The sequence below is a fragment of the Echiichthys vipera genome (genome assembly GCF_963691815.1).
Source record: "Echiichthys vipera genome assembly, chromosome: X".
In the NCBI taxonomy this organism is placed as follows: domain Eukaryota; kingdom Metazoa; phylum Chordata; class Actinopteri; order Perciformes; family Trachinidae; genus Echiichthys; species Echiichthys vipera.
In genome coordinates this window covers 22,194,871-22,219,891 of record NC_139825.1, presented here as the reverse complement: position 1 = coordinate 22,219,891, position 25,021 = coordinate 22,194,871, and the positions used below count along the sequence as shown (strand labels likewise).

Below are 25,021 nucleotides of genomic sequence, written 5' to 3'. Positions count from 1 at the left end.
TAGACTGCGACTGATGATGATTTCACCAGAACACAGCATCAGACAAGAGTGCAGGTTGAGAAATAGCTAATGTGCAGTTTTTTTAGTATTCACAGAAAGGAACACATATCTACTTGAGAAGTAAATACAGTGATAACATTTTGGGCAAGCAGTAGCATTCACAATTGTTTGTGAAGTGACCTAGGAAGTTCAATTTTTTGATTAGACTTGTATGATTGCATCGGTGAAAAAAGCCACCTTCAGACACACGCACACACACACACACACACACACACACACACACACACAAACACACACACACGCAATAACACTAACACACGCTGACGTTCAGGATATGTTCTACACTGCTGTCACAATCATAATGTAAGAAGGGGCCTTGTATTATCAGACGACGAGTTGGCTGAACTCCAATAAAAGGCACTCTGTGGGATAGTAAAGAAACATATCAAACCCGTCTGTTTGCATGAAATGTTTGCACCAGACACACACACACACACGCACGCACGCACGCACGCACGCACGCACGCACGCACGCACACACACACACACACACACACACACACTTTATGCTGAATATATCTGCACGTGGAAGGGCAAGTACACATCACCCATGTAAAGAGATAGAGAGGAAGGCAAGAGCACCAACTGTTGTAATATATGTGTGTGTGCATGTGTGTTTGTGTGTGTGCTCCAAATGCTGCTCTCTGGGAATCTGCAGTTTTAACAATAATCTGAGGACATGAACTTTACCCCAATTCCTTTAAATAGTTATGTGTTAATGGTTGATGAGTCTCTTGAGCCTCAAGAGCTTCCGCACTGGATAAGGGCAAGGACTGGTGCATGCTGTCAAGGCCTCATACACACACACACAGACACACACACACACACACACACACACACACACACACAAACAAACGTATGTGCCATGCTGTCACGCTAAAAGACAAATGTGTATGAGGACACGTGCACCACATAAACAAAGCATGGTTGAGGGCACTCCTTCCATTTATAACGAGAACGAAGTAAAAATATATCGATCTTTGTCTGATACACACCGACATACACCAAGCTATTCTCATTCATTATTTGTACATTTTATTAAAAAAAAAGTAATGTACTGTAATTCGTATGTAATCCACATATTTATTAATGGCAAAATTATGTACGGAGCAAAGAAATAAATCAGGTGACATGGTATCAGAGCACCGGGGTGGTAGATGGGTCCCATAACACAGGACTTTCACCTAGGAGACCAGTTTGTGTCCCAGTAGCTGAAGTTCTAAGCCAAACTTTTTCTCTAATCCTTACCAAGTCATTTTGGTGCCTTTACTAAAAAATCGCCTTACTTAAAATATCAAATATTTCTCACAAATCTTTTTCTTTCATATATTTCGTAAGAAGTCATACAAACCTGTTTCATAGTGTTACACAGAATGCCATATTTTGTAAGATATCATACGAACCTGTTGATGAGAATATGTTGCATAAACACACACACACACACACCTCTGAGCCTGAGAGGTAAGAGGGTTAGAAAGAGAAAGAGGTTGAAAGAGAAAGAGGATGACAAAGAAAGTCAGACATGGAGATAAACAACTGATTAAACTTGCACAATTGTAATATATGATGATGTCACATTGGTTTATGATCACTTTATGTGTGATGAATGTGAGTATGATGAGTGTGATCTCTGCTGTTGTAGTTTTTTTGAGAAATCGCAGTAGTGAATATTAATAGCTAAACTTGTGTCTTGACAGAGACAGGGAGTGAGAGGAAGGCAACACGTTAGGAAGAGGGAGAGATATGTGGGAAGGTTCATACCCTGTTCCTCGAGTGGAGAGGAAAAGACGGGAGTGTGCTGCCTACAGCTGTTTAGCCAGACAATAACAAAACAACACATGACGTGAATGTCATTCACACAACGTACTGTAAATGTGTGCACAAAAGAACTGTTTTAGAATTGTCTGTGAAAAGGTAGGTTCAATGAAGGTTAGAAATGAACAAAACAAGCGCCAGAATTTGGCTAAACAATTGGCCGTTTAACGTCAGGGGGCAGGGACAAGAAGAAGACTGCAAAAAACGAATGGCGACAAAGCCCTACTGTTGCCTCACCTCACGTCGCCTATGTCTCACCCAAAAAGTTACACTCAGACAAACCACGATGACTGCAACTGATGGCAAACTGGCATGTACATTCTGCGCCTGCGTGAGAGGAAATAATTCTCCCTTACTGCAGGCGGCGGTAGTGTGACAGAACAGCTTAATACGCTAGTTAGCCAGCTAGCACATTAACAACACAACCTGACCCACACGCGCCTTTGGAAATTATAGACATGTCGCAGAAAAGATTTAGTTCCGCTCTGACTGACATGAGAGCTGAAATTAAAGGGCAGAACATAGATTATTTCTAGAATTTATTGGGTAATTTGAATCTATTTCCAGGAGTTACTATGACTGGAAATTGGTTTCGAACTTAACAGGATTTCCAGGCAATGTGGGAACCCTGCTCGGGCTAAGGTTGCTCACCATCGGCCCAACTTTGACTGCCAACTTGGTGTGTCCACACTTTTTCAACCAAGAGAAAAAAGTTTATAGAAAAAGGGAAATCTACTAACAGTCTTTTGTTCCTGTTTCATTTCAAAGAACCTTTAGCATTTAACTATTAATAGCCAATTTTAAATTGAGGGGGTGTATTACGTACATCATACATCATCCCTAGCAAGACCTGAACTAGTGATGTCTCAAGCCGTGCCACATAGTGATCCCACGCAGAACCTTGTACAGATAGAGTCTGAGTCAGTCTTTAGTTCCCACTAGAGACTGAGGTTTTGACCTGAGGAGCTGCTGTTTGCTCCCACATCTTTCTTAAAGGGAAATTAGGATAAAGGTTGCTAGATATCCCTACTGTCTGTTGACTAATATCTATGTTAAAGTGCATTGGCAAGGAAAATTCTTATGAGAATATATTTTTGTGTTGAGGTTGTTGGTAGACTTGGATCTTTATGTTTGTGTGTGAGCGGGGAGATTACCAAGGGCAACTACCTCAAAAGCTCCAACTTCCCTGTGTGTAATTTGTTTTATGGTAATTTTATAAATTGAGAATTTCTTTGAGAGGATGCAACACTACAGAAAATAGTAATAGTTGGGACAGGTCGCTATCATCATAAGTATCATTATTTTTCCTACTGGTCCTATTTTGGTAAGTTTGGCCATCATTTCTTTCTCATATGATAATATCTCAGTTGTAAGACACCGGAATTATCCTTCTGTTGTTTTACTTCCAGTATACCTTTGCTGTAGTTGATTATTTAGTTGATGTACACTTACAGTTTATTTCTGGCTCAATAATGAAAATAATTGTTAGTTGCAGTAGTAATAGACTGTGAACAGACAGAATTTTTCAGACCAACCCAAATTTCTGACATGTCAGAAATTCATTAGATACGGCTCAAACATCAGTTCTGAAACTGGCTTAAATTGCACAGTGTATGCCCATCTAAAGTCTTGTCATTGTTCAGAGGGAGAAAATGTCAACAGATGTAACAGTTATAACTTTGGTTATGTAGACCAAAAAATTGTAAAACATTAAAGAGATATTTTACCCATTTGAATCCAGGTCTGTGTCATGGCAATGTGGGGATTTTGTTCAGATGAAGAGGTGAGGATTAAAACGATAAAGTTTCCATTTAAAATAACATTAGAATCAGGTCACATTGTTAAGCTCCATCTCCTGTTTATTGACTTTAACAACCATACAGTAGCTGGATGTCTTATTCTACAATACTGCTAATATAATCACATTGAAAGGATTCCCCTAAAAATAATTATGCTACTAATATAAATCCTGTTCCTCATTAATTACAATAATATTTGTACATAGATATAGAGGACATGGTGTGAGTATGATGGAGACATAAAAGATTTACTAATAGAGCTGAATTTTTCATCTGCTAACAACTTGCTTGTATGCCCAATTTAGTTTGACTTCAAAATAAATCCAATTCTGCAACAAAACTTGTTGCCGTAAGTAAACAGTAAATCACGTAAAGTCAAGTCAAGTCAAGTCAAATTTTATTTATATAGCAGATTTACAAACGGCTTTTATCTGTTTATTTATACATATATATGTATATATATATACACATATCAGTGTCTATATCTCTCACAGAAGTTGTAACTTTTTTTAAGCCACTGCAATCAACTGTTTGATGACTGACAACCTTTGCTGATGTTATCTTAAATTAGCACAGATTTTCAAAAACAAAGATGTCCGTATGTTGTCTGCAGAGTTAAATATGACTTTCATGCCGTGTGAGGAACAACATAAACATAGCATGGTATCTCGAGGCACTCCTTCCATTTACAACAACAGAGCAAAGTCCAAATTCATTCAGTCATTCACATATGTACGCACACCCATCTCTTTAGGAATTATATAACTTGATAAGAAATAATTCACTGACTGTCAACATGCTGTGTTAAGCAGTCAGACAGAAAGCAAGTCCCGCAAGGTTAAACATGACTGTCTAAATTGGGTAAATTAAAGATCCAAAGTTCACACTTGAAACACAAATACACAGTAACCAATTATGCCCAGTGCCACATAATTTCCCATCCGACAATTAAGTTAAACAAATGGTTGTGTAAAAATGTGAAAGTCATATTATGCCATTAATCCGGATCAGCATTGTTAATCAGATAAATGACCTTTTATAACTTCTTCAAAGTAGAGATCATTTCTCAACCACAAAGTCATCATATGTTCTTCTACTTTAAAATAGCCAAGTTACATCACTGATCACATTTTAACCTTTAATAAAAGGTTAAACAATCTGGTTGACTTTTGAAGAAAGAGTGCATATTACTTATGGACAACTTGCCTATTATCTATCTGACTTTTTTGTTTTCTTTTTTATATACTCCTATTTTTTTTCCACAGAGCTGTTCATTTTGACTACCTTTATTATCAGTGAGTATTCGGAGACACAACAGCATGACTTTAAATAACCACACAGATAGTTTGGTTTACGTTATGTACCTGACAGCTATTTTTCAAAGCTGATATACTGTAGATTGAGTTCCTTTTTCCAAGGCAGCGATTGGTTTTAAGTGCTGTCAGTACACTGGTAAAATAAACTTGCGGACTTCCTACCTAGACAGATAATCTATCACTGAAATTTGTATATAGATTTATTATTGCGTGTTAATGTAGTGTGGTCTGCATTTTCAGCTGCATTGCCGCAATAACATGAAATCTGACTAAAATAAGAGCAGACATAATCAGATCAGATCAGGATCAGAAATACTTTAATAATCCCAGGGGGAAATTGTTTAATCAGAATCAGAATCAGAATCAGGTTTGTGATGAATGGCATGTGATATATATTTAAGCAAATGTATAACCTCTGCAAGATATTACTGAATGGCATAGTGAAATGTTTGGTAACTAATGCCTATCTGGCAGGTATGCAAAAACACTTACTTACAAAAGGTCTGCAGTAATGTTAAGCAGACTAAAACAGAGGCAGCAATTGCTTGCTTCCCTTTAAATATGTAAAAACATTTACGGTAGTTTTTAATCACAAAATAATCCTCTGTAAATTTTCCCTGTTTACTTATGTCAGATAATTGACATGAAGATCATACAAAGACTTCCACAGATGTGGTGAACCACTAGACTCACTGTTGGCACTGACAGCCTGAGTGTTGTTTAACAAACTGATAAGGTCTCTTTCCAAGTGCCATTATCATAATAAAACAACATGAGGCCAGTTCACATCAGCTACTGCTGAGCCACACAACAAACCTCAGAGAGAAATCAGTGTTGGCCCCTGAGCTTGTGTGTCCACATTGCTGAGTCACGACCAAGATTTCCCATTCGATTAAAAAAACACAGAACTGCCTGACTGTTGTGCAATATCTACATATCCCTCACATGACACAGAGAATAAAGACACAAGAGAAGAATATATATTATATATAAAAAGTTGGAAGTTACCCATTACATTCTCATCATTATAAACCTTGTATAGGAGGATGTGAGACACAAACAGTCACATGTAGCCTACTCACCTGAGAAGCTGTGACCACTTTGATCGTAAAAATCTCTGCCTGGAGTTTGCATGTCAAACTCACACTCACACTGTGGCCCTCAGACACACTTTGGACAAACACCTCTGACTGTGTGCCAGTTGTCAGTCCTGTGACCGCACCCCTCCGCCCACCCTCACCACCCCCCATCTGTATGCCACTGGTAGTATGTCACACTACAGAAGTGTCCATCATAACAACATTATTAGGCTACATGTTGCAGTCTTAAGTGATCCTTAAAAACATTAGAAAAAAGATGGATAAAGTAAAATCAAGAGGTTTTCTGTTTGAATGTATCTGTTTCAACAACTTTGATTTCAAATAAAAAAAACAAGCAGAATTATATAATAACAGTGGCAGATATTGTAGCCTCTGTATTATTTTAAGCAGACTCAGTATTAAAGCCTACTTTTCAGGTGGTTTGCAGTGAGTTAACATCCAACCAGCAGGCACAACATACCAAACTGTGAACAGAGCGGAAGGTGACTGACCTGATCAGTGTTTTGAAGCAGAGCAGACAGAGCCCCGCTTGCCTTTTTGGAGTTGGGTCGTCTTCTTCGGTTGCGTGAATGTGCGTGCTTGACACCAAGGCGTGTTGTCTCTTCCAGGGGAGCACAGTCTGTGTCAAAGTGGTGTCAGATCTGTTTGCCGCGGAGGTTTCTAGTCATGCTGCTGCTGCTCCTGTTGCGGCTGCGGTCGGTGTCTCCCTGCCTCTCTGTCTCTCCTCCCTCCCTCCCTCCCTCCTCTCAACACGACTCGCCCGGGATCCTGAGGACACACGCAGAGGCATCAAATTACCATTTAGCTGTAACGTTAGCTGTGATTTACTTCATTTGATCTCTCTGGGGGTAGTCCTCTGAGCTGCAAGAGACAGGTGGTTTAAAATTGAAGACATTTACTTTCTTTTTTTTTTGTTGAGTTGTTTGATTATTGTTGAACACTGAATTTTGTTTTGTTTTTTGAAAGCCACATTAATTAAAGTAACTTTTGGAAAATGCTCGTTTGCTTTCTTGTCGAAAATTAAGCTAGTTAGCTACCGTTAGCTTTCTACCTGTTTAACGTTACGGTAAAATAATAGCTGAAGCCATGGCTATCTTAGCGCAAACACTAAAAAAGGGAGATACAGCAAAGCCTGTCTCTGTCCAAATGTAACAAAAAACACCTACCAGCTCATACCAAACTCATTAATTAGCATGTTGACTTATTTCTTGTTTATTTAAACCTACAAAACCCGAAATCGTCAGTTGTAGTTTATGGGCAGGTTATCTGTTGGTTGCCTGGCAACAGTTCTAACGTTATACATGTGCAGAGAATTGTTGCCAGGCAACCAAAATAGACTATGTACATAAAGTTACTGTACTTTCGTAAAATGGTATGGTCTTTTTATTTATTTATTTTTTAATACCGGTTAAACAAACGAGACAACGTACGGTATCTATTGAATGTCGAGCTAGTAACGTTATAGTTGCTGGCAGAAGGATTTTTGCAGCCAGAGGTCACGCCGTTTCCCCCAGTTTCCGGTCTGTGCTAAACTTGATATTTAACGATAGGTAGATAACCATCTCACCTAGGTTAGCTATTTCTCGGCAAGAAAGTTGCCAAAATGTCGACCTATTCCTGTAAGACACAATATAACTCACCTGTCAATGAGTGCCTGCTTATTGTAGCTGACTGACTGTAAGGTTAGGTTAGCCCTGTCTTAGTCAATTAGTGGGCAAATCCTGACTAATGGAGAGCTTATTTTACAATCATATTTACACACATGCTTTGGACTCAGAAGGCAGGACATAATTCACCTGCTGAAAGACAGTGATTGATATAGGAAAGACAATTAGACAGAGTCTGCATTTCAATCAGCCCAATGTAAGTCGGTAGTCAATTTAACTTGATGAGTGTTCATTTTGTTTAGTAGGCTAGTTCATTATTTCATTCACTTTCTATGTGGTTTACTAAGTCTTAAATAAAAGAGTCACGATTTTACCTGGGCAAAATTTCCTCTAAATCATATTCTTTTTTAACATTTAATCTGGACTGTCAATCATTGTAACCCATTTTAAATATCATGTGCATATAAATATGCAAAAGTAATGGTCATTTGCCTCTGTCTGTGCTGCATCTATAGGTTTGAATGTTTTTTTTTTTCAAAACACTTGTCACACCTTGTTATCTCAAGGTATTGGATGGTTAATGTATAAATATTCACATGAGCTTAGATCACAAATTGAAATGTTCACATTGAACCTAGTCATGTTACTTGAGGTGTAAATATATATTAAATGTTCATTGACGCATGAATCTGCTAGGGTGTTCAGGCTGCATTGTGGCATCACATGAGCCATGCTGTCTAAATGCTCACCTGACAGATTCTGGTTGGATTCAGTTTTTAACTTCCACATGCAAAAGGCAGCAGAAGAGCCTGGTATACTGTATAAACGTTTCAACTACCAAAAAAGTTTAGCCCATGAAAAATGAATGTTCCTGTTTTTGTTTTTTTGTCACTTGACCAGCCTCTAACCCCCTGTCTGCTCCTGCGATGCTGTTTCTAAATAGCACTGTATTGTTTCTAGGTATGACAATAAAGGGACTGAATAATCAAAATTCATAATTTGTATTTCAGCCCAAAAATGTCAACCTCAGTAGAAAACAAGTGAGTGATTGTGTAGCAAAATTATTTGTTACAAAATTAAAAAAAAAAACAACAGTGTGAAAAGATACTTGACACAGATGCTTCTAAAAAGATCAAGGTAGAGATAATGTGTGTATTTTTTAACCTGTTTTTAAAGCATTAAAACAAACCAAAATACATGAAACTACCTGCACACTGCTCAGAACGTTGCCACTGTCTTGTGTGATCACTTTTTTAAAAGCAGCAAAATCTAAATATAGTTCAATTATGCTACTTTCATTGTGCAGCAGTCAGCTTGATTTCAGGTGCCTTTGGTCTATCATACCTCGATACTGTGAACTAATAAGTGTGACAGTTTGCACACTTTGCTTCTCGACAGGCCTACATATACATGCGTTCTCTTGCTCCCATGTATAACAGTCCTCCCTACGCAGAATTTATTTGTGCTGAACTAAAAAAAAATACACCCTTGAGAGTTTTGCCATCACAAAAAAAACAACAACCAGCAAGCAATAATAAGCAATAATTTCTGATTGTTTATAGGGTTGAGTCCCAGGGGACTGGAGCTCTGGTATCTGAAAATGTTCCTCATTTAAGTGCTTGTGCAACTTTACAATACTCTCCTGCTACTGCCATGACACCGTAATTATTATAAAGTGGAAATGTTATCAGACCGAGGAAGGATGCAAGCTTTGGAAAGCTTCAAACTGTGGTGACAAAAATGAACCCCCCGAAATCAGCGATGGTGCTTGACACCAGGAAATATTCCAAAATGGCTTTAGTTTCCCCCCAACCTCCTAATGTTCATAGTCCCTTGCTCTCAGTCTGTTGGGATGAGCACCAAGACAAACAGGGTTTGGCTAGTATTGGCTTGCTTTGGTGCATTAGCCGCCCACATCCAAGTCCCTATGAGCAGTGTGATGGAGACGTTCCCACAGATCTCTGCTGGAAGAACCAAGAGCAGAGCGTGTCTCCTCTGTCGTACATCGATGCATTCAAAGAGTTTGTGCAAAACATCAGTGCATGCGTTTCTCATCATGAGTTTATACTTTTGCCTGTTTTTACAATAAAAGAAAGTCCTGTTTCACATGTGAATCATGAGGTTTGTGTTACTCAACTCAACTCAAACTTTATTTAAAAAGCACATTTAAACGACCAACAGCCAACCAAAGTCCTGTGCAGGTCAGTGTTACAGATGGATCACTGTTAGTGGCACATTGAAAGGGCCCTTTCCCTCTAGCTTTATTTAACAAAAAAACGTGACTTCAAAGATAGGACATGAAATAATTTATGATGAATAATTAAACATGAGGAAAAAAACATAGGCATCAGGAGAAAACCACTGCTGAGTAAACTATGTTGTTATTGATTGGATATCATAGATGTGTGGTTATGTGTGTCTGTGTGCATGAAGGTGACTTCAAATGTGTTGATTTTTATGAAGTTTTGTGAAGTGCTGTGTATGAAAATGACAACATGAGAGCTGAGCATTATGATGTAAACAAAGAACAAACAAGTGTAACAATAACAATCATTATTACTATCATTACCGATGTCACCCTTTATCTTTTCTACCTAAACCTTATAATGATAATTAGAATAATAACAATAATACTAATAACATCAGGGTCCATATTGACCATATCAGTTATGTTTTTTGACTCACAAGGTAATTTAAAGAATATAGTTCTGTCTTATTGTCATGACAGGCTCAATATGACAAAGTTAGAAACACCAAAACACACTTAACTGAACTGATTTATTTACAGAAATATAAATGAAATGGCAAAAAGAGATTACCGCAGATGCGGATGGTAGATATGTCAGTGAAGTGCAGGGAAAGGTGGAAGCTTTTATAGTTACTGGGAACACTGGGCCCAGGTGGAAGGCTGCAGGAGAAGAGCAAAAACAGCGTTGCCAGATATACTTATATATAATATTTTTACATGTATATAGTGCCATCTGTTGGCTCAGCATGGGTAGTTTTTACCCATCCCTCCTACATTAAGGAATACAGGTCTGAATGTTTTCACACGTTAGAAGCTCCTTGAAAATGACACCACAGGACTTTAACAATATGCTGCTATATTCTGCTCAAATCAAATCTTCAAAAGAAATCAGCGGAGGTGCTATGGCAGATTAGTCTAACAATGTCTGAAATGAAGGGTTTTCCAATAAAAGATCTGATGAGTTAATTGGGAGCAAGTCAATAAAACTTTAATCAAGGAAGTCTCTGTAATATGACAGGTCTTAAGTCTCACTGGAATTCAGATTTCTGAGAAACTATGTATCTCCATGGACAGTTTATGAGATAATGGGCCCCTGGGTACACACCCGAAGGAGCCCCTCACCCTGTCCACAAATAGGAACAAGTCAACCAAACTCAGAGTGTCTACTCTAAGTCATTGTGTGTCCATATATATTCATTATGCTTCTCTTTGTGTTTTTTGCATCTATTTTTTGTTATTTTGCATTTTTTGGAGTAATTATGGGTGGCTTTGAGATCATTTTGTATCTCCAGGTAATCATTTTGTATCAATTTTTAGTAGCTTTACATTTCTACATGGTTGTTCTGTGTCTCTGTGGTCGTTTTACCATTATTATTTTTTTGTTTTGCACCTTCTAGTGATCATTCAGAGGTTGGGTCGCATCTCTGGGATTGTTTTGAACTTATTTCTAGTCGTTTTGCATCTTTTTGTGGTGGTTTTGCATTTTTAGTCATTTTGCATTTCTTTTCTGGTTGTTTTGGGTCCTTTATAGTTGTGTGTATGCTTGGATGTTTTGCTTCTATTTTCAGTCATTCAGCACCTCTTTGTAGTTGTTTTGCACCTTTGTAGTTATTTTGTGTCTCTTTAGTGTAGTTGTTTTATGTATGTTTGTGGTCATTTAGCATAAGATGTATACTGTTCTAGGACTGACCTGGAGAGACAGAGACAGGCCTGGTTTTTAGTAGTTCTTTAAATTTCTCATTTCAGTCTCAACACGCTATCTTTAACAGTATGCATTTGCTTAATGGGGTAAAAGCGATTTATTTGGGGACTTGATTGAGGGAAAAAATGGGCATAACTGAAACAGCAGATGCCATGATATCCTTACTTTTAGTTCCTAGAATGGGTCAAGCTCACATTTCCCATAACGCAATGCAATAGCATATTTTCATACGACTCTCCCTGCTTGGTAAGTACTCAAAACAATACCTTTAAAGAAAACCTTTTCCCTCAAACAAAAGGTGCAGATAGCATGAATCTGACTTAGTGAATCAGTGGAATGATGGAACCACATCTTTATTATCTGTACAGAAAAAAAAAACGTCATCAGTCACCAGATCATGCAAAGCAGTATTGCGTTACAAATAAAAACACAATACAAAACAAACAATATATACTGTACCATAAATATGGAGCCTCAAAAAAAATAATTAAGTATATTACAAAAAATAAACTCCTGAGATGACACTTACATACATACATACAGATACAATATGTTATAATTTACTTGCAACATACCGTTGTACTGGAAATGGATAAGCAGACAGGTTGATATGCGCTTCTTAAGAGATTTTTTTTCTTTTTTTCTTTTACACATATTAACTTGAAATGCAGCAACTGAGAATGACCAGTCAAAGTACTGGGTTCATTCAAGGTTACCTTAAATTCAGTCCCGCAACACAAACAGGATTAGTCACAGAACAGTTTAATATGGCAGATTAATTGGAAACCCAGCATATGACTGCAGTAAAAAGCAACCTGGAAAGTCGCGACTGAAAGGAATCTTAAAGGGAATGTAAGAGTAAGGTTTTGAACAGATACACAGGCCCTGTATGTATGATATTTAAATGTATAATAGGGTGACAGCGCTCAACAGTCATGTCGAGGTGTTATTGCACTACTGTCTCAATGTCTTTTTTTGAGAATAATCAACAAATTACAAGACTGTTGATAGATCTACACAGAGGTGAAACAAGAAATCACCAGTCACAGCTATAGACATGAGTCTTTTTACTCTTTCAAATGCATTCAGTTACAATTTTGGATTTATTTATTCAGTCTGGTGCACTAGGCACGATTTCAATGCTCCCAATAATACAACAGTTGCAATCAATCTTGCCTTCAACACTTAATCAACACTTGAAGTAAATGAATGAATTTCAAGTTGTAATCGACCCAGGTCTGCACAGCTAACAAATGTAGCTGTGAATTGAAAACATGTTCACAATAAGGCTACAACATCTAGAGAGAGAGAGAGAGAGAGAGAGAGAGAGAGAGAGAGAGAGAGAGAGAGAGAGAGAGAGAGAGAGAGAGAGAGAGAGAGAGAGAGAGAGAGAGAGAGAGAGAGGGAAAGGGAGAGAGAGAGGCAACGAAGGGCAAAACTCAACACTAATAGAGTTCCCTTCTGCTCCAAAAGTCACACGAGCCACTTGGAGGAGCCATGCATAACACTTAAACATAGATGAACAAATACATATTTCCAGCTCCCTCACACGACAATGAACCTCAAGGCTTGTAGACAAAAGAAGGGGCAGCAACGATGAGCCCAGTAGGCAGTAGCCAAGGACCAGAGACACAACGGCTGGACTTACACAGGAACAAATCCTTAAAGAAGTTGTTTTTTTTAACTCACATACTTTAACTACTGAACAAAATGTATCCACTGTGGGGAAAACCATCAAATGTCTAATATCAAATATCTTCTTGTTTTTTAAAATATGCATGAATCCAGCCACACAATGAAAGAGTTATGTCACTGACAAAAGTTAATTGAAAAGTGCTATTGTTGGCTTATCTCCCTTTATAGTTATATATGTTTGTATTCATATACTGTATATATTGATATATATGTACTGTATGTACATTCTATCTCTTGAATATTCTACTTTAGAAATAGTTCCTTAAAGAGTGATCTGGGAAAAATAAATATTTTGTTTATTCTATTCGGTTCTATTCTACTCAAGGCTTTATCGATGACGTAACTCCTTCAGTCCAATTACTCTGGCACAACATCATTTACTTAATATCCTACCCAGCATGCCTCACTGTTACTCACACAGAGAAGCTAAAAGTGGAGGAGAGGAGGGACCGGGACAGAGGGAAATACAGTACAGTTAACACACAAAGTTTAATCTCAGACTGGTTCACATGTAATGTCAATCAAGTCATCACTGGCCAACGGTAAAAGGGGGAGGGGAGAGGGGCAGTATCAATAAGGGGCTAACTACGGTTCGTCTGTGTCTAGTCAGAGAAAAGGCTGGCGAAGGACTTTCGGAGGTTGCGAATGGTCTCGGCCTTCGCCTCCTCTTGGCCGTCACCTCCGGTGGTCGAGACCCCGCGGAAGAAAGAGGAGTCGCTGAAGGCGTTGAAGGCATTGGTCAGGGACTGGGACTTACTGGGAAGGAAAGGAGGAAGGAAAAAGAGAGGGGGAGAGCAAGAGGGCAGGGAGTGAAGGAAGGAAGGAACAAAGGAAGAAGGGAAGGAAGGAATCAGGGAGGAGTGATGTAAATGTTAATAGAGTAAGTAAGAAGGAAATGTAAGGATGGAGGAAAAACAGGGAAATATGTAAGAGGGCCAAAAAGTCACAAACACAAGATTTGTACAATGATCTCTGAAAAACATTCCAGTTGTTAACACTGTACTTTAACCTCCCCTATTTATCATATATACAGTATATATATATATATATATATAAGCAGTATATGAACATATGTTGTTTATAACGATCATCAAGGACGACAGCGTTATATTACATTGCCATTTGTTTTCCATTTATACCAACATTGTTTCATGGATAAAAAAGAGTGTTAATTGAATAATTTCATTAGGTAACTACTTGGGCTGACACACTGAAAGACACTTTTAAAACAACATTCTATTGATAATATTATCTTTCTACAGAAGATTGGATTTAGATATTTAATTCTGTGTCCTAAACACAAACAAACAAAGGCCCATTGAAAATGCACATTTTTGCATTATCAACAGTGAGTTGACAATACGGCTCTTACTTCAGCAGAGGATGGGCCTTTTGCTGGGATCCAGGCTGTTCTTCCACAGGGGCCTCTGTCTCAGCGGGGGCTGCAGTAGCTTCATCTGGGACAGGCTCAGGGTTTTTGGAAGGAGAGGGCGGCTTGGCCTGGGGCTGAGCCTTAGCTGGAGACTGGACATTAGCAGGGGACTGGCTGGCTTTGGCTGGGGACTGAACTTGTGCTGGGGCAGGGGCTGAGGCATTATCTGAGGCCTGAGTGGGTGCTGGGTCTTGGGCAGCAGGCTGGGGTTTAGGTGAGGCTTTGGGAAGAGGTGGAGTTTGCGGCTTTGGCTGGATCTGCGGCTTTGAATTCCTGCGTAGAGGAGGGATGGGCTTTGCAGGTGGTGTAGGTTTGGGGGGCAGCTCTTTTGGTTTGCCAGGAGATGGGGATGGGGAGCCCTGAGGCTGGGGCTTTGGCTGCTCTGTGGTAGGAGCTGAGGGAGGGGCTGGGGGTGGGGCTGGAGCTGGAGCTGGGGCTGGAGCTGGAGCTGGAGCTGGGGCTGGAGCTGGAGCTGGAGCTGGAGCTGGAGCTGGAGCTATGGCTGCTGCTACTTTGGTTGGGGGAGAGCCTGGAGCTGCTGCGGTTGTTGCTGCTTTAGCTGGGGATGATGGTGCTGCTTTAGCTGGGGATGATGGTGCAGCCTTGGCTGGGGCGGAAGCAGAATCTGGGGCTGACCTTGCGACAGATGTTGCTCTCGTCATTGGAGGAGGAGGCCTTGGCACTGGAGGCTTTGTAACTGTGGCAGCCCTCTGGACTGGGCTCTTCTGAGCCTGAGCTGGTTTCTGAGCTGGACCTGGACCTGGACCAGGTCTCTGGACCTGACCTGCACCAGGTTTCTGGACCTGGCTGGGCTTTGGTACTGGTTCAGATGCTCTCTTAGATGTCTCTGATGATGACTCCACACTTTGTGATTTCACTGGTGCACCTAAAAGATGAACACATTATTATATTATAGTTCCATCGCTATATAAACCAAACAGGCAAGACAAACAAAAAAAAGCGAATGGAGAAGTAAAGAAAATAAATAAATAAGCATCATTATTTCTTTGATCTAGCATCTGTTGTTTTTGTGCACTGTGCAGCAGTTGGAAAACCAGGCACCTTTAACACTCATCAAAGACCAAAACAGAACATTATACAGAGAACAAACACAAGTCGAGTCATGCCCGTTCACGCAACGACCACTCACATTCATAGAAACCCTAACTCATCTGTCAAGAACAGACTGGGGCAAAGCAGGCTCTGAATGTTTCGACTGCAATGACCAGCAGGGGGCGGCAGTTGAACAGTTAAGAGAAGGTGTGGTGACTATAGCCTGTCATGCCAAGTGTTCGTTGCTTTTATGCATGACAACTTATGTGACTGTTAGGAGTTAGTGTGGTGAAAAAAGGGAGGAAAGGAAAGAGATGGAAATGAAGGAAGGGAACAACAAAAGGAGAGGTGATACATCCACTAAAGGACACTGGCATCAGACAACTTAGTGACTCAAACACAGGCAGCAAAGCAACCCATTGTGCAGCACACAGGAAACAACTGATTCCACATGCTGAGTAGGAAGTGACTGGGAAGGGATGAGTTTCCAATGGCAAATAATTCACTTTTTTAAGATGCAGGATTATATCTGGGTATGCAAATTATGTGCTAAAACCTCTATAAAAGGTTTATTTGAAGACATCTTAGAAAGTGTATATAAAGTGTATATTGAAGTATGAATTAGATTTGATTTAGATCATGTATGACAACTACAAAACCTTTATGAAAATTCATCCCAGACATTCTCAGAGAGTCATTACTGTAAGGCAGCCACAGTAAATGGCTACAAGTCTTACGTTTTAAGAGTTTTTCATAAAGCATCCCAATGGTTGCTTGGGACTCACGACACACAGAAATCAAAGAAAATACCATTTATACAAACATAATTTGTAAAAGGCGACACAGAAAATAATTAGCTTGGATGCAAATGTTGAATTCTCATTATTTTTAATTATATTTGCACATATATATATTTGCTCATATATACACTCACTAATCATATTATACAGTACTTATTGTGTGCTGTTTGATCGAATTTAGTCACTTGGTTATGTAAGTTAACAAACAAGTGAAGCCTTTAACGTGTGTTTGTTTTACACCAGATCTCTTTATATCAATCACGAAAGATTAAGACAGAGGAGAACAGAAAAATATGTTTAGCCACATGGTGTATGAAGATCAAGTAATTCAGATTTGGATCCAAGCAAATTAGGAAATAAACATGCAGAGGAAGAAAAATCTGCTTATTTTCCTTGAAACTTTTGATTAATCACATAAGCATGTGGATATAATCGCCCAGAAAATTGTGTATTGTGTATCGCATAAGTCATTTGGTCTTGTCTCAAGTATTCAGTATTCAGAACAAAGAAGGTCAATGTACAACCAAAGACAACACCAAGCAGTTATTTACAAAACATTCAGGTCTTGAAATAGGAGGCTTTGTTGCTTGACAGAGGTAAATCCCTATGCGTATACCATACCAAGTGATTTGCACCATACAGAACTTAAAAGTAAAAAGACCATGCATTAACACTAAGACAGAAACACAACTGAGCTGATCAGAACTTGCACATGATCATATGCAGCACGTTTAAGTATATAGAATACACAGAACATCCAACTATAAATAAGATCATCTGCCACTTTGAAATAATTTTCAGTGTTAGATTAATGTAAAATCCAAAATAAATTGATCAGATTTGCAAATCTTAACATCTTAACAATGTAAGCACATGCCCATCTCTAATAAAACGAATAAAATGAAACACAAACAGCACAAACATGTTGGATGATTCTTGCCAAGAATTAGATGAAAAGATTGTTACCACACTCACGTTTGTACGGTAAATATAAAGCAGCCGGTTAGCTTAGCTTAGCACAAAAAGAGTGGAAACGGGGAAACAGCTAGACTGGCTCCATCAGTGTAACAAAATCAGCCTACCGGAACCTCTAATTAACAGGTTATATCTTGGTATCTTTTCTGTTTTTATTTTATTCTTCTAGTTAACTAACATCAGAAAACTGTTTTTTCTCTAATGCCAGTGCCTATTTTGGCAGAGAAGGTTTTACCAATATCAATTCATCAATACTTGAAACTTAATATGTCTGAGTGTGGTCTGTCCCCCGACTGATTCAAAGAGTGTTTCCTAGACATGCTTTGGCCCTACGGTGGCAGCACTTGTATTACAAGGGAGTACAGTGTTCAGACAACCTTGAGGTTGAGGACGCTGGCCCGAGGTCCTGCTTGGATCTGCCAGTCCTTCCTTAAGGGCAGCACTCTAAGAGAAACAGAGAGAGAGAGAGTGAGGGGTTGGGAGAAAGACAGATAAACAGAAAGGCAAACATGGTTAAGAATCAGCTGTGGACACTGGAGGGCTACAACACAGTGATTTCCCTGCAGACATTAACCCTTTTGGACTTCTGAGCCTGCCTCCTCACAAGGAGAATTGGAGCAAATGTTGCATGAGCATATGTCATTGTAGCTTTTTATTTTGGGTCATCCATTACAAATATAGAGTATTCATTTCATACCACATTTACCTGTTGGGGCTGCACAGTCGTAGGTTTCTGGCCTTGAGGGGAGCGAGCAGGTGAGCGGGAAGCACTAGATGACCTCGAAGCCAGTGCTTGGCTCATCTTAGCCAGCACCACCTCTGAGATGAGCTGGCGGTCCTCTGCCTGGTGCTCTCCAATCAGCTGCATAGATGAACCCACAACCTGGAAAAAGGACACAGACAATTTGTCAGAAAAAGTGTACCTTAGTTAAACTTGTACTCCATAAGAACTTAGATACATTGTTTCTAGCAGCCTCTTTGGCATTAGGACGTAATTGCAGGCAAGCCTGTGCTTTCTGAGCCCTCTATCTTGCCACAATGTGTGTTGACCTTTTTTATTTGCTCTTTTGTAGACTTTATTCCCGTATTCACCTCTCTACTTCCAGTCTGTCCCTGAGACTCTTAAATCCATACACACACATATTACTATTACACTTCTGCCCTTACTACAAGCCGGACTTAGCAGTTGGAAGTTCCTCATTTTCCGATTACAAATGAACGCAACAGAACCATTAGTGACTATCTGGGCCAGCAGACCAACAGTTGTCAGCTGAAAAAAAAGGATAAACGGCACAGTGGTCAACGCTTCATGAGAGATAATAGCTCTCTGTTGCGCTTACAGGACTGTAACTTCTCCCGGATAGAAAATGTGTGTAAAAATGGTTTAGATTTAATGTTTTATGGTCAGAATGGTTTTGGTTCTTATGACTCAGCTTTTGATGGATTCTGTCAGAAAGGTTTTTTCTAAGTATATGTTAATATGTGAAACATATGGTAATTTGTCATAGCATATGACATCTTTATTTTTAAGTTATCTTTATTTTCAGGAGCACAAACATGGTATTTTTATTGCAGTCAGGCTGCTGCTAAATAAGACAGAAGATAGTATTATATCATTATTAATGTACATGGATATCCACTCAACAATTTTAGTGCATCATTATAAAAACCAAAACACTTTTCCAGTGGAGATGACTCATGGGGAGAGGTGTTCTTTACATCTTTCTCACTTTAGTGAGTCAACCTCCCACCAAACTAGCAAGCAAGCAAATATTCCCTCTGTGCAATACTTTGAATACTGTGTATTACACCTTTCCTTCTATTAACTTATTATATTTTGCTTTATACTGTTTACTCTCTGTTTTTTACATTTTGTTTTTTATTGTTCACATATTTATAAGTTTTATTTTCAGTGATGCCTCTTGTTATTGCACTATCCTCAATGATGCTGTAACTATGCACTTTTCGCCACTGTGGTACTTATGAATCTGATCTCAAAACTTTATTTATATAGAACATTTCATTTCAGGTGGAAACATAATGTGCTGCAAAGCATGTGAGCTACCATAGAGGTAGCAGCTACACACTATATGGATAGTGTACAGATAAAACAGTAGACATACAGTAAATAAACAACATAAGTAATACATGTGAGTTAAAAACCATTAAGAAGTAGAAATATAAATTTAACCAATTACTCTGTTTACCCTAGGTTTGTGCACTTAGGTGCACATATATGACGGGAGGATTGGGGGTCCTCCCCCCAAAAAGTTTCTATGTAAAGAATATGCAGTTTCACATCATTGACCATATCAGCGTACAAAACATGGGAAAAGCAAGAGAAGATAATAAATAAACAACACTAAAAAGACAAGATCCACTGTGGACCAACTACAACAATTAGATCAGGGAAAAGTAATTTAGTTTGTTTTAATGATCTCCATACTGATCTGGTTTTGGGTTTTAGTTTAGTTTAGTTTGTTTCCTGTTTTATTTTGAAAGTCACCGTCCTCTTGTGTCATGTCTTGTTGTACTTGTGTTAATTTATTCCATTAGTTTATTAGTGTTCCTGTGTCTCTGTATATATATATATATATATATATATATATATATATACAGAGACACAGGAACACTAATAAAGTAATGTTTATTAGTGTATAAACTATATATATATATATATATATATATATATATATATATATATATATATATATATATGTATACACATATACAGAGAGAGAGCTGCTTCTATCTACATGCCTTTTTGGCAGTACAGATCCAGTCAGTTGTTTGGGGCAACTCAGCCACGTCATACATGGAAAAAGCTGGGTGATTTTTGCCAAAATTCTGGCAATTTTGTTGCCAATGCTCAAGTCACTCCACTGCCCTTTAATATATATATATATATATATATATATATATATATATATATATATATATATACACCTGTTTATTTTTGTTCCTTGTCAGTTCGTCATCATTTTTTTTCTGACTTGAAGCTGTATCTTTGCTCATTGTGTTCAACCTGTATTTTGCCAGTTTTTTTTTAATCATTTATATTAATTGTTTTGGGAAATAAATAGTTTATTCTTTAGTTACTGTATCCAGCCTTAGTGTTAAGGAAAACCCCAAATTAAGACCAGCAACGAATGAATACGAATTAATAAAACATGTGAAGTAAAACCATTTCAAATGCAGGAATAAAACCAGATTCAATAAACATGTGTCCAACAGCTGACCAATGAATATAGAAGAAGTAAGAAGAAAAGATTAAAATATGATATCTTCTTTTTGACACTCAAAACACTGCTTGGATACCTCAGTGACTTGGTGTGGGTGTGGGTATCATCTCTCTCTCCTCTCTCCTCTGCCTCAGACTGTCTCACTGGAATTTGTATTCATAATTGTCCACATTTTGTCATGCCTCACTTCTCAACTCATTGTTCTCCTTGAGTTTCCTCAGCTCCATTGGACGTATTTTACCGTGACTGTAGTCTGTCTGTAGTCTGTAAACTTGTTTATTGACTGTCTTTAACCATATGTGCACTATCACTGAGTATAGTTTGGTCCAGCTACTCATTGCCAGCTGACAGAATTTGGGCAAATATCACCCAGCTTTTCTGTGTATGAGGGGGCTGAGTTGCCCCAAACAACTGATTGGATCTGTACTGCCAAAATGCATGTAGATAGAAGCAGCTCTATCTCTGTAGCACATCTTGTGTCCTTTAAACCCTGGCTTGTCAAGTTGCTCCCTGAGCTGGCAGAAATCTTGGCCACTCAACTACTCACTCCTGTGGCCAAATTAGTCCCTGCTGCAGATCCTGAGTCTCCAAATATTTTTGGTCTTTTAGTTCCTATTTGGTTACATCCATAGCTTCACTCTTGAGCATCTTACTGTTATACCTAGTAGAAAAGCCTTTTACCTGCTCCGTGGCCTTCTAGTCCTGTGCCTTTGTCTACCATCAAAAGCTCTCTGTCCGCCCTTCTGAAAAACACTCAGACCCCCGGTGACCTCTCAGCATCTGCAGTCTAGTTCCCTGGTGCTTTGGTAGAGAGCCAACCTAGGTCCCAGCGAGGAGCATTTGTTCCCAATGCTCCAGTCACTCCACTGCCCATCACTCTAGTGCTTCAACTGCCCAGCACTCCTTAGACTCCACCATCTTACATCCCTGCAGTCATCCAGTTGGCCAAGAATCCACTTTCCCTCAAATACAGAGGCCCCATTCCTCTATCAGAGCCTTTTTTTAACGTGCGTCTCACCTGAACCTGATACCTGAGTTTATCTCTCTCTCTTGCTGGGCCTGAACCTGAATCTCAGTTTGATAACCAACATCTGGTGATATTTCAAGGGTAATTATGTCTCTTCTCATTGGCTCGTCTATCTCAGTACTTGTTTTGTTTAGCTACAGTTTCCCCCGTCTCAGGTGAAGCAGAGCAGTGCCACTGAAAATTGTGGTGGCAGTTTAGCAAATAGTTCAAACGAGACACGACCAACAGACACAACAAAGACAATTTTAAATGGTTGAATGGATTGGAGATATATTAATGACGTATTTAACGGCTACTAAGACCACCACTGTCTACAGCGCTGTCTCTGCATGTCCCTCTCTTATTAGTATGACTTATTCAACTGTTGCCACGTTTGTTTTTGTCGGAAGCGTTTGACTCTGAGCTGCTCTCTAGTGGAGGTATTTCTTGACATCTTTGCCAATGTAAAGGACTCATGAAAGTATGTGGGCAGTGACTGTTACAAAATTGCATTTGAACATTTATCTATTTATCTAACATCTATTTTCGTACAAAAAGGGAGCATTAATGATGCTTAACCCTGAATCTGTCTATTCTTCTGAGCATGAACCTATCTATAAGGGTGTTTTCACACCTGGCTCGGAGCAGTTGTTCCGAAACCAGGAGCATTTCCTCACAAAGCAAACCAAGGGATGAATGCGACAACTGTATCATTTTAGCCCCTGAATTGGAACACAGCAAACAAACTATAGGTGTGAAAAAAATCATCATATGCTGGGTGTAATCTTGCCTTTGAAAACTCCCTTGTTATTATTTACCTATTTTCTTTACAAAGATGTAACCACTTGACTTTTATGAAAGGTATCATAACAGCAAAGCACATTCCTACATCAGTGTGTTATTCGTAACCATTGTGGTCACGACTTCAAGACTAGAGACTATGAAACATGAAACATGAAAGTTTACTGGAAAGAAACAGTGGAAGACCAGAGGGGGCAAATTGTAGCTGATCAAAACAAATACTGAGATAGGCGAGCCATTGAGAAGAGAAATACTAACCCTTGAAATGTCACCAGATGTTAGTTATCAAACTCATGCTGTAAATTCAGGTTATCAGTTTATTCCCATCCCGACAATCTAAAGCCCCAGCAGAGTAAATTAGGCCAGGCATGCTAAATTTAAGACTCAAAGACCTTATTAGTATTCTTATTAAAAGTAACTCCCACAGGCTGATGTCAACATGGTGAAAGTTTTCAAATAAAAAAGGCAGAATTCATATACAATAATTTGATGATGTGACTCAATTGATTTAGTGCTTTGTCAGTGGTTTGGTTGATATATGGATGTCCTCTGAGTTTCCGTGCGTCCCTCCCTTCTTTATGTGTTTTTCTCACCTCAGTAATGTAGTCATTACTATCCTTGCCACAGATGGCTTTGACAGCACAGATGTCCAGCCCTCCGAAGATCTCTGAGCAGGTATCAACCCACAGCTTGTACCTGTCACAGACAGAAGCTGGATTAAGTCTTTAAAGAGTCATAATCTGTTTACACGAACACAAATAAACAAAAAAAAAATCACACAGGGCACCACTACATACAATAACAGTTTTGCTGTGTTACAAAGTTTGCAGTTGAGGTGTGTCAAGAAGTATTGCCGGTAGTTAACTTTTTTGTATAAAGAACTGGGAATAACAACAAAACCTGCTTTACATCTTCTTGCTTATCTAATTCAAAAAGTTACTATTTTACCAATAATATTGACTTATGCATCACTTCAGCACAGTAAGTCAGAACAAATGTTACTCTTCAGAGCATTTATCTTGACAGTAAACTTGTAACAGAAACTCTCTAGTTCTAGGTTGGGTCAGCTGCTGCCCATAAAGGGGCTGTCACTGAAATGCTGACTAATTAGAGCAGAGTTTTAACATTAAAAAATATAAACATGTTCTAGTAGAAACCAAAGATACTAGTATGAACCTGAAAATCAGCATATTATGGAATCATGAAAGGCTCTGTTTGGTACCGGCTGATGCAGATTAAACAAACCTTTTCTGATTATAATGTTGTTTTGTGTTAGTATAGTGGAAAGATTATTTATTTAATATATATATATATACCATGATGAGAGACAACAAACGCAATGAGATGCCGGCTCAGTCGTCGCCCGGCAAAACAAGGTCTGTGTCAGGTGCCGAGGAACCAGGGCACCCTGATGAGAAATGGGCTACTGGAAAATGGGCGAGATGCGAGAACAAGGCTCTGTTGGAATGCTACTACTCAAGTAACCCTGGGCAGAGAGGGTACATGCAGAGAATGTGGGATGAATGGTTACTTCGAAACCCACAGTCACGGTTGACCACAATACAACTAGTAACTCAGTGTTCCAACATCCACGAATGGCAACTGCAACTCTCACAACTTGAGATTGACGAGATACAACACAAATGCCACGGCAAGGGGGAACCAGAGTGCGAGGTGAGAGGGGAGGAAACACCGAATCCCCGAACAAAGATTGGGTACATAGCCCCAATGGAACCAATAACGCTGAGCGAGGTGGCGACTGACCTGAAAGACAGGATCATGGCTACAATGAGCACAAGGCAACCCCGAAACCGATTACAACGGCTGAGTGAAGTACCACCTGAAAGTCTCATGGAAAGTGTGAATGCAACGGTGAGAGTGATCCCTACCACAACGATCACAGAGACCAATGAGCTGGTTAACGCTTCAGCAGTAGTGATCCTAGAGATGCTGGGCTATAAGAGCAATCATGGGAGCCATGAGAAACAAAACCCACCATGGAAAAGACGGTTGGAGGCTAAGATCCAGGCAACTCGGAGAGAAGTGAGCCAATCAACAGCGGCCCAGAGAGATGCAATGAAGAAACCAATAAACAGTTACAGCCAGATGCCCATACCTGGAGCAATTGAAACTGCCAAACAAAGGCTGGCCAGCCGCCTACAGAGGTACACGAAAGACAATGAAGCCAGACGAAAAAACAGGTTGTTCGCAACTCAACCTGCGAAAGTGTAAGCTCAGTGGCAGGGTAATAACAGCAGAGCAGACCCACCGAGGCTGGAAACTGAACGGTTCTGGAAGAGCATATGGGAGAGGGAGGCAGCACATAACAACAGAGCACAATGGCCGGTCTCTGTGAGAGAAGAGCACAGC

At 39.3% G+C, this 25,021-nt stretch overlaps 2 protein-coding genes across 2 annotated transcripts in view; both read right to left on the bottom strand.

Annotated features, from left to right (window-relative positions):
* Positions 1 to 6,769, bottom strand: part of pparg (peroxisome proliferator-activated receptor gamma) — a 30,842-nt gene extending 24,073 nt beyond the window's left edge. Inside the window, exon 1 of the mRNA XM_083939546.1 lies at positions 6,582 to 6,769. The gene's annotated coding sequence lies outside the window, so the exon portion shown is untranslated. The remainder of the gene's footprint in view (positions 1 to 6,581) is intronic.
* A 7,029-nt stretch (positions 6,770 to 13,798) lies between these two features.
* Positions 13,799 to 25,021, bottom strand: part of syn2b (synapsin IIb) — a 90,719-nt gene continuing 79,496 nt past the window's right edge. Inside the window, exons 9-13 of the mRNA XM_083938919.1 lie at positions 23,245 to 23,347; positions 18,309 to 18,485; positions 17,980 to 18,046; positions 14,715 to 15,660; positions 13,799 to 14,098 (exon numbers count right to left, since the gene is read on the bottom strand). Coding sequence (XP_083795045.1) covers positions 13,945 to 14,098; positions 14,715 to 15,660; positions 17,980 to 18,046; positions 18,309 to 18,485; positions 23,245 to 23,347 — 1,447 coding nt within the window. The 3' untranslated portion in view covers positions 13,799 to 13,944. The remainder of the gene's footprint in view (positions 14,099 to 14,714; positions 15,661 to 17,979; positions 18,047 to 18,308; positions 18,486 to 23,244; positions 23,348 to 25,021) is intronic.